Source organism: Petromyzon marinus, unplaced genomic scaffold (genome assembly GCF_048934315.1).
Source record: "Petromyzon marinus isolate PM22_M1 ecotype Great Lakes invasive population unplaced genomic scaffold, UKy_Petmar_22M1.pri1.0 PM_Scaffold_26, whole genome shotgun sequence".
NCBI classification, from domain to species: domain Eukaryota; kingdom Metazoa; phylum Chordata; class Hyperoartia; order Petromyzontiformes; family Petromyzontidae; genus Petromyzon; species Petromyzon marinus.
This window is the reverse complement of record NW_027423235.1, coordinates 377,961-389,138: the sequence shown is the minus strand read 5'-3', so window position 1 is coordinate 389,138 and position 11,178 is coordinate 377,961. Positions and strand designations below refer to the sequence as shown.

General features: G+C 45.9%; 1 protein-coding gene across 1 annotated transcript; it reads right to left on the bottom strand.

Moving 5' to 3' along the window:
• Positions 1–3,830: 3,830 nt before the first annotated feature.
• Positions 3,831–10,400, bottom strand: LOC142923063 (exosome complex exonuclease RRP44-like; the record flags this gene model as incomplete). Its single annotated transcript, XM_076064002.1, has 3 exons — positions 3,831–6,217; positions 8,206–8,328; positions 10,188–10,400. Coding segments are annotated over 3 exons (414 nt in total), but the record flags the coding sequence as incomplete, so codon positions are not given.
• Between the last annotated feature and the right edge of the window lie 778 nt (positions 10,401–11,178).

Here is an 11,178-nt window from a genome sequence, read left to right as displayed (position 1 = left end):
TCCATCGTTTTTAAGAGTGTTCATAATTTTTATCTGTAATATTGTGCTGGGGCTGTACTTCTAACCGCATAAATTACCAACTGACCCATTAACAAGGATTAATTCTTGACTCCTCACCACGGAGCGCCGCTCGCGGGGATAGAGAGCGTGTTCAACCGGTTCCCTGTCAGGGGTCTGGCCACAATTAATTAAAGATTGGCCCGAGATAAGGATCTCAAAAGGAAACATCGCCACCCATTGAGTCGCGTTGAGAAGTTGATTAGAAATACTTGAGTCGTTCGTTAATATTTGTCTTTCTGCATAATCTTGCTGGTATCCACGAATGAAATAACGAATTGAAACGCATAGTTGTGCCTCCAAGAATAATACTGGTTGTAGTGCCCTGTCAACGAGTAGCGTTGCATAATAATCAGTCATCCTATTGTGAACAACGTGACAATAATGGCATTAAGGGCCGCGCATGATCAATGACCGAATGCTGTGTTGTGTGACAATTCAAGTAACGAAGCATTGTGGCCATCGAGTGGTGTTGATAAGGCAATTCGGAGTATTTCAGTCGAACGCTTTAAATTCATAATCGTTATGAATCAATGAACGAACATCAACGTGGTACTGTGCTGACGATTTCAAGCATAATAACTTCGCATATCAGAATGTATTAAGGATTGGATACGAATCAAAGACCAAGTGCCGTGTTGTGTAACAATTCAAGCATACGAGTTTGCATATTATAAGTTAAGGTTTGATAGAATAGTTCGCATGTTTTTAATCTCTCTCTCAACAACCGATCGATTGCGTTACGCGTCGGGAATTAACCACAGGTGCCGCTATCGAGGTGAAACAACGCAATCGTGATGGTATCATGTTAACGCTGTGTTGAAATTCCAAAATCCCGAGATTGAGTTTTCATATTATCCAAAAATTAAAGTTAGCTAGAAATAAAATTGATTAAAGCAGAAGGTTTGTGTGTGATTCTTCCTGAAATTCTGCATAATATTGTTCTGCGTATGAGATCTGAATCCTGGGGACCTATCATAAGCACACTATCACCACATAATCCATAACACACATAATCCGTAATGTTCAATCGAGAGTAATCGTATCCTTATCGATAATACGGAATTAAAGAGCCGAATCGTCTCTCTCTCATTCACGCTCACAACGCCTGCGTCACTGCATACGATTAATTGCGTTATTCCAATTCATAACACAATCCTTGTCACCGAGGCTCGACCTGATAATCCATAACGACCTGCATTATCATAACCACGCCCACTCGCATAAATTAATACGATTATCTCTCGAATCAGCATAATTTATGCGCATAATTACACTAATTAACATAATTTCGGATAAATTATGCAAATCTCAAATTTCATTTAATTTTCATTATTTTCATCAATTTTCATAACACCTATATATACAACACTAGGGCGATCCACAGCCTCCTTAGGTGTAGGGTCCTCAGTAAGCAACTCGAGCCTGACCTCATGGCTAGGCCAAAGGGACCTTCCGCCTGTATCTTTGTGCTCCATGGAAGACAGATCCCCTTGGAAAAAAGCCATAGCTTTGTCTCCCCCCCCCCCCCCCCCGTTCAAGTTGACACCAGAGATCCTGGTGGGAGGAACGAGAGCTCTTACAAGCCCTTTTGTAAAAAAAAAAACAAAGAGAATACTGCCCTTCTTCGAGTCCTCAACGAGATGTCGAGTAAGGTTTGCAGGAGGGTGAAGATTCAGGAGGCAGCCACATATGACCCTTCAGACTATGCTAGACGAGCAGAGCGGTGCAATGAAGACCTACGAAGCCAGGCTGCTGGAACCTGAGGAGGCTTACATCAGACTGGACTCTAAGGGACGGGAGTGCCAAGTAAACCATACGGCCTCCCGGAGGGGGTCGAGGGCAACGCTCCTCAAGATGCTCTATCCTACATTCGGCTACATCTGCTCGAAGCTCCGGCATTCCTCTCTACAACTGAGCCATCACCACCTACACGAGTCGGCGCTGCGCTGTGACCACGGCGTGCCTCCACGCGTGCCTGTCGACGGTCGTCCTCAAGACTGCCCGCATCGAACGCGAGCTCATCTCATTCGTATGGCAATGCTTGCTTCCCGCAGAGCAGACTCTTGTCCACAACCTCTCTCGCATAGATGTAGCGTAATAAATGCACATCCTATACCGTCGGTATACTTACCTGCAGTTGCGGGCACAAGCCCATAGGGGGTGCCACCCTGAGCTGGGGAAGGACAGAGAGAGGCAGGCCCCAGGTGAGGGGTTGGGGGGTTCTTCCAGAGCCCCCTGGAAGGTTCTAGAGAGGGGGCGGTACCGGGGGCGGAGAGCCCCCGAGAGGTGTATTAAAGGGGCACCTCTGGGACAGCTCGGGGCAGTGTTCCGAAGAGGAAGAACAGAAGACCAGCCTAGCTAGGACCCTAGGACCCGACATCCTTATAAGGGTCGGGGCCGAGCGCGGACCAGTGGTCAGGACCCGTACCTTGGCTGGGTCGGGTCAGTTATCCTCCCCTAGGGCACAGATAGCCAGAGGGCTGAGAGCCAGGTTTGATCAGTGCGAGGGCACGCTAGCCCGGAGGCTGTACCTCCCTAGATAGTGGGAGTTAAGGGGAGTTCTGTTCATAGTTACCAATAAACTGCGTTGCCTCTAAAGACGTCTCCAGTCTCCGTGGAACCCACTACATATATGTATTTTTATATTTTGACCACTGTGTGATAAACACCTTGCCTGCGTGCGGCGACGCTGGATGCTTTTCCCTCTTCCTTTTCCTCATCCCTTCACAGAATGAACACGGTAACGCGGTCATGCACCTGGGGGGGGGGGGGTCAGACATTTGTGACGATGTGTGACGAGGGGGAGGGGGGGGGTTTGAGAAATGTGACGTCACATCAAAATGCGCAACTTTAAGTATCGAATTGTTATAACACTAATTGTTATAACACTCCTACAACATCAGTGCAGCGCCACGCACTACAATGACAATAGTTGAAGCATGTTTTATTTTCAAAATGGAAATATGGTTTTGGGGGGGGGGGGGGCAGACCTGTGTGACGTCATATTTGAGGGGGGGGTCTGACTTTTTGTGACGCCGAGTGACGAGAGGTCAAAAATTGCGTGACGTCATTCATGGACGGCCCCTCAAGTGAATGGCAAAATTGGTTTCGATTTACGTTGTTTCACTTACCGTCGTGTTTTTCAATGTACTAAATTGAGAACTTCAGTGCTTGGGGGATTTTGGAGCTGGCTCACCGCCTGGGCTGCTGCTGCCTTCCCACTCGGCTGTGGTTGCTCGAACCTCCGAGTCGTTCATAGCTCGTGGCTTCTAATATCGGAAGGAAGCGGTGATCGTCTTTGTTCGATGGCCAAGAGCTGCTGCTGCGAGGATGACCGGAGTTTGCGTGATGATCGTTTATGCTCCTGGACACGAGATCAGCAAGGTGTGATGTTTCATTTGTGGGAGTTGCACCGCCTGTACGCGATCAACCGTCGACGCGCCCACCCGGGCCCCACGTTTGCCGTGAGGCACCATGAGGGCCTCCCCGACGGCCAGGGCCTCCGCACGGTCGGAGTGGGCAGAGGCCGGCGTTCGACTGGTGGTTTGAAAAGAACACGGACAAACATTCGAGCTCACGCTTTTGCTTTGGCAACAATTTTCGTTAATTGGGCTCCGAGCGGCTCAACAAGCCTGGAAGCCGGCGCATTTAATCACCTCCGAGATCGAAATGTGGCAAATCGCATGCTAATCAGGAGCAAGTTGGCCCAGGGATTGAGAATCAAATTTGCATGTGAAACGGCGGTGCAGGACTCGATTCGAAGGCAAGTGAATACTGCGCAGTGGTGCATTGCAAGTGGACATTATTATCATCCAACAGTGACCAGCATGGTGAAGTATGGTCAAACTAAACCTGACATCCAACATCACGTGGCGAGATGTTCATCCAGCAGTGGAAAACGTAACTTTAAGTAACCAAAATAACAGAAGATGCATGGAAAATAAATCGGTTTAATTTTGTATATAAACGCGTATAACTCATGTGTACATGCTTGTAAATATACGATTCAGCTAAAAAATGTTAAACACATTTACACAAAGTCGCAAAGACATCAACTCGCTTAAATCTTTACCATTACTCCAGGAGCTCAGAATTATTGCCCAAGTACTGTATATACGTGAGCAAAGTTACGACCATTTACGAAAAAAATTGAAAACGTGTCAATATTTTGTCAGAAATTATCTTTGCACGTCTAAAGGACAAGAGAAGCTGTAACGAAATGCGCATTTGTAAACGATTAAACCTTAAAATTTTCTGACACCGACATTTTTTCCAAAAACATTCCTTGTGTGATTGCACAGAGTCCAATGAGGGGTGGGGCAGCTGTGTAAAAAAACCTGAGGTGAAATTATCCGTTAAACCGACGATTTAAACAGCAACAGCTCGGGGAATTTTATACCCTGTTCTATGCAGCTGACCGCTGCCCCTTCATACAGTAAATGGCATCCTCACAAGAATAAGTAACCTAACATCCCTTGCAGGGAATCCTCTTGCGATAAAAAATCTTCCATTTGCCATCCATCACGAGACCCCTGCGGGTGTCACCGTGCACAATCATACTTCGAAGCTCTTGCTCGGATTCCCCAGAGCTTTGCCCTCCGAGTGGCCACCCTAATGGCCCACTGCGACAGGCCAAACCTGGCACAATTGTAGGTTTTTAACTATAATACACGTTTTACGTGTTAGATCGTTTAAATATATAAATGTGTTGTTAAACCCACCACCACCCGACAGCCAATTAGTAAGGTTTGTCACGTAAACAGAACATGTCAATTCGTTACTAGTACAGTCCACCAGTGTGTTGGAGAGCAAAGCCACACCATTTACAATCTAAGTACAACATTTCGCCAGCACTAACTAGCTTCATCAGGCGACAGCCATCACTTGTGAGCACTTCTTTCGCGAATTGGGAGGGGAATCAATGAATGCATATGACTATGGGTATCCATTGCCGATTGGGTTATTTATATGTTAATCAACACACATTATGCATGCGCATTAAGGAACGAGGATTCTCCACGAATCTGGCTGTCGCCTGATGAAGCTGGTTGTAATTACTGGTGAAACATTGTACTCAGATTGTAAATGTTGTGGCTTTGCTCTCCAAGACACCGGTGTGATGTTACTAGTAACGAATTGGCACGTTCTGTTAATGTGACAAACCTTTCGAATTGGCTGTGTCGGGTGGTGGCGGGTTTACTGACACATTTAAATATTTATTACGCGATCTAACCCAAAAAACCCGTGTTATGGATATTGGTCGCGAAAGCCTACGTGTTAAACTGGTTTTCAACTGTTAGATCAGTGGTAGCCGATATGTGAATCGCGATCCATGGGTGGATGATCGCAAAAGATTTTGATTGTGGATCTCAGGACAAATAGGAATAAACACCTCTAATATAAAGCAATTCTTGTTATAGCAGATGGCAAAACAAAATCCCCGACTAAGAATTAATGGATTAATAATATATATTTTAAACCAATAGATCGCACTAGCACTTGGCATGTCTACAGTGTTCTATTAGTCGGTTAAATCCATCCGGGTAACTGTTGGTCATATATTGCTGGTAGATCACGGAACATGTTGAGATATACCAGAATGGATCACAGTGCTTTGTGGGTTGGACACTGCTGCGTTAGTCAATACACACCACCGATTCAGTAACCAATATTTTTGTGAAATCACCTTCATCACAAGGGGGTCAGTGTCTTGGCTGGCAAAGAAGTGGGGCATAAGATATCCTAAACCTTTCATACATCTTGACGCGTATACACCTTAATTGGCTGATTGTACTGGTTGGCAAGGTAAAAATTAAAAAAAAAAAAATGCGCTACCATTTGAACCGCTGCGCCAGGAGAACGAAGAACCGGTGAACTCTGGATTGCAAGTTCAGAGTGCAAACCGTCTGTTACTTCAGGGAAACATTTCTCATAACCGCCACTGTTTTTTTTTTTCAATTGTTCACCTCTGCTTGCGAGCACAATGTACACTTAATTAACTCTGCAGATGTAAAACCCAGAGTGTGTGCCCACTCATGCACCTCCTCCGACATCTTGTTGACACCGCATCCACGATACACTAGTGCTGTCTGGGTTTCTTAGGCCGGGGAGAAGGCGAGCCCCATGGGGTGGACTCCGCAGGGTTGTAGCCTGGAATCTGTGACAGCGGACACACAAATGGCACAAACGTACAACAAAGATAGTCACCCAAATAAGCCTTTAACAGACTGTGCTGCTGTTAGGCGGCATGGCCCACGAGGGGGTAAGTGGCCAACACCTCTCCCCAGTGCTGATGTTTACACACTGCACCAGGTACTCATTTAAGAAAGAGTTGACCTTGGGTAGGCAAAACAGCAGTTCAGATAATCCTCATTGGTGTTGGCGGTGAGTGGGAATTGGGTTGCCGGGTTCATAGCGCAGCGTGCTAACCACTACACCAATGCTCTCACACACACATATGCGAGTATTTCCAACAAATGTGATACGTTATCATTACACTTATTAACACTGAAAAACTTCGCCAAGTCTGAAGACTTTTGAGGAACACGGGGAGAGAAGATGACAACTCCACACAGTAACACACTCTAGTTGGGAATCAAACCCAGTTTTCTTGCTGCAAGACACAAGGGTTTACCAATGTGCCACCCTGCCGCCCATGGCGATACGTAAACTACCTTAATACCAGTTTCAACGCATGCTTATTTTTAGATATGGGAGGAAACCAGAGAACCCGGAGGAAACCCATGCAGAACAGACTCATGGAGTTTTGTTAAGAAATCTGATATCTACCAAGGCTCCCACACCCTGACTTAGCTTGGTATCTTGAGAACTCGCATTCATCATTTAAATAGGTCATGTTTCAGATAATGGCCCTTCTTGTGCAATGAACTAGGGCCATAATAAAAATCTATTTTATACAGCACCTTGCATATCGAAATATCTCAAAAAAGCACTGGACATTAAAAAACTACTCAAGTATAGATACAAGCCAATAGAAATAAAGTAAAAGCCGATAATAACAATAATGACAGTGATACTGACACTTTACACAGCATGCAAAATGCAATAAAAGCTAATCATAATGATTCCTCTCACAGTAATAACCAATCAGAATCCAGGAAAGCCAATTAATAACGATGTTTTCAAGCTGGATTTAAACACACGGACAGTCACAACTGATATAGGTAGGGATAGTGTCCCATAGTCTTTGGATATACAGTCTGTTCTATAATACGGTAGTTGCGTACCTCAAGAACACCGCGTTTTGGAAAAATCGTGTTATAATAAATAATATATTATATGGGGTAAAGCGCAGTCCGCAATAACGCGTGAGATGCGTAACACAGGCTGAACAAAGACTAAGGAACGTGGGTAGCATCTAGAAGCATCCAGCAGCATCCCGCCTTGTGTGATGCTACGCCGAGGCAGCCGTTACGACCGCTTATTCCTACTCGCGCGACGTAGTTCCATTCATTCAACCGAGTTATATCCAGTTTGGATCCGCGTTATACAAAAAATGCGTTCCTTCATACATTCATCATCGCGTTATATCCAATTTGCCAGTTACAGGAGGTATAGGACAACAGACTGCAGCTCAAAATGCTAGCTATACATATATTTTTTCCATCCAAGACCGGAGTTTATATTTTATTCCTGTGTTATAAGGGTATTACGTTCAGGGGCTAAATGCCAATGTATGGGTCTGATAGCTACGGGAGAGCCTCAGGAGAGAGTTTGTGTCATCTTGCCACCCCCTCCATTCAAGGAGCGCAGACTACAGTGGTGTAAAATGTAGTCCATAGTTTGGGTTGCATGGCCACAATCGTACAGGAGCTTGTTTTTAATGCACTGCTATGTATCTGTATGAGTCTCTATGAATCTCTCGGAATCATAATGGGTCTCTCTGTATCTCCTATGTATCTCTGTGTCTCTATGGGTTTACTATACGGTCCCACAGTTTGGGTTGCATGGCAACAAGCGCTATGCTGTGGCTTGTGCCATTAATTTTCGGCCCGCTGACGTTCCGATGCGGCGAGCGTTTGTTTTTTGTGCACTACTGCTGGCGCAGCAAGCAGCAACAGCAGCATGGTCACAATACAAATCGGTGGTATTCCGAGGTTGCGCGTCGCGCCGCACGGTGAGTACCTCCGGGCGGACGAGGTGCATGCGGATCCGCTGGTGCTGCAGGTTGGACGAATCCAGCGACACGCGCACGCACACGCGGTCGAACATGTTCAGCGCGATGCCCTCCACGCACAGCGTGGGGCCCTACACAAAACACAAAGACATATCTCCAATGTAGCCTTAACAGACTGTTGGGGCAAGTGCTGTTGGCGAGGAGCACAGATGAAGGCCGGCACGGCACACAAGGGGGTGGGTTGCCAGCGCCATGCCCGGCCGCCTTTGTCTCCCCAGTGGCGATGTTTACACACCGCAGCAGGCATTCAATTGAGTTCCGAGTCAACCTAGGCGAGGCCCAGGACCGGTTCAGATAATCATCACTGGTGTTGACCGTGCGAAGGAATCGAACCCAAGTCGCCGGGATCGTAGCGCAGAGCACTAACCGCTACACTACCGCTGACTGCTCTCTGCCAAGTGCCCTGCACACAAGCACGGATTGACGTAAACCCAACGTTATTATTCATACTATTACATGGGTCACTCAGAAAAGCCTCACTGATTCTCAAAACGTTTGCATTCAAGGTCACTGCTACGTCTTTGTAAAAGGAGGCGACCGATTGATATGTGCTCCCCAAATAAGTAATTTGCATGTAATTTGCCAACCTTGGACCATGATGCTGGCACACGAATAACGTTACAGGATCTTTTAACGTCCACTGTTAAAGCGGATAGCCTGTAAATATTTTACGCTTAATACACCACAGTTTCGATTTAAAGATTTCGTGACTGCAAGGATTCATCTTCTTTGGTTCTTTCGGTAAAGTCACGTAGAATGAGAATAAAATAATAAATTGATAAAATAAAATAACACAATAATATTCTCACGACGTTTCGGCCACAACACAGTCTCGTCCCTTCACCTGATGAAGGCCGCTTGTGTTGTGGCCGAAACGTCGTGAGAATATTATTGTGCTATTTTATTTTATCAATTTATTATTTTATTCTCATTCTACGTGACTTTACCGAAAGAACCAAAGAAGACACACCACAGTATTAACCGGAGTGGCCACCGAGTTTGAAACACAAATCTCCACAACACACAGCGAATGCAATACCGCTTGGGCCACCTCACCGCGAGCTGAAAATCAGGCATGAGAAGCCGATGGCTGCAATGACCAAACCAACCGAGGGATCGTGATGTGCTGGCCAGCCAAGGAATTTTAAAGCCTTATTTGGCCATCATTAAGTAGTAGATGCAACCCCCCTTAGGTTATATGGAGTGTACAATTGCAGTTAAGAACATACCTAAAATATGGCTGCAAATGTTGACCCTTTTGAGCTTCTGGTCCAAATTAGGCTGTGTGCATTATCCACGCAGAGTGACAATGTAATGCGGCATGCAAGACATGCTGGAAAGGACCGGATCCACTGATGACAAATGTGCTTTTTGCCATCTAGAGATCACTTTTTGCATCAACTACTATTTCCCTCATTTGTTTTTATTCTACAAGTACTTTTCTGCCCTTCGAGTTTCTCATTGTTTACAGAAAGCATTAGATTTTCCCTATAATTCTTCCGGATCTGAAGGATTTTACTGTATTTTCAATGTGATGTCCTCTCCGTGACAATACGGGCTCCGTCATGGCAGTTATTTCCAAAGCAAATTTATTTGTGACAGTTTTATATTTGAAACGCATTTACATCATTTAATTCAGTTTCAGTTTATTTTGGTATAGCCCTGTGAGCCATCCGGCTCTAATGTATCCACCGGTGTAACTTCCTCTGTAATAGTCCACACTGCCAAATGGCAAAAAAAACGGAGCTTCGTATCTCACTGCGTTCTTCCACCTTAAACCAAGTGTCTGTGTGTCTGATAGAAACCTAATCGTAGAGAGATGGTCAGGGGGCTTGGGTCCCAGTGCATTAAGCCAGTCCTGGGTTTAAATGCAGAATTCAGCCGTTCAGGAAATGCCAATGTCTCCCGGTTAAGTGAACACATGCCCTACCTCCTCGTCGAAGGTAACGTTGAGCTTGAGATCTTTGGAGTCAAAGAAAACCGTCCCCTCCAAGCCGTACTTGGGAATGAGCACCACCACGGCGTTTTTGCGCGCAAACAGCACGAAGCCCTCTTCGCTCACCACTCTCTTAGTCTTGAAGAACAACTGAGACCACAACAACAATGAGCACCACCACGGCGTTTTTGCGCGCAAACAGCACGAAGCCCTCTTCGCTCACCACTCTCTTAGTCTTGAAGAACAACTGAGACCACAACAACAACAGCCGTTAATCACCGCTACGTGGCAAAGAGCAGACACACGCGCATCACTTACCAAGCCCATAATTATTTAACAAAATTTAAGGTAATTTTCCTGCATCCCCCCGCTAATTTATTCCAGTTGTGCTATTGGCATCATGTCATGGGGATTATTTTGAGTTCAATCGTGAAGGTACAATGTCAATTGTATTGACTATAATCCTCCATCACCTGACAGAGCCAATCAAATAAAGTTGTCACATCATGGGCAAATGTGCCAAGTAACCAGGTTTTTCAGCAAACACAGAAGAATGCTGAAAAGCAATGTCAAGTGTAGCCAACCAGTACAGCCACGGCACCACCACACGTAAGCGTGCGAATAGAAAACAATTGATTCTTACTACACGCACAATACGATGCCTGCTTTCGTGACCTTAAAAATGGTTTTCAAGAGACGAATGGACGCATTATCAGGTGCCTAAGCACACGCCGTGCAAGCTCCACGTGGCCCACACTTCCGCCTCCCACCTGCGTGTGGAAAGCTACAGACGAGCGTTGGGCGTACTGCGCCATCTTGTGGCGGTAGTTGAGGTTGTTGCAGAGCTGCTGCTGCTTCTGCTTGTCGGTGAGCACCGGGTACGTGGGGTCGACGCCCACGCACACGGCCAGCAGCCGGTGCACAATCACATCCGAGTATCTGTAACGGTACAGGGAGACAACAACAACAATATTCACATTTGTTG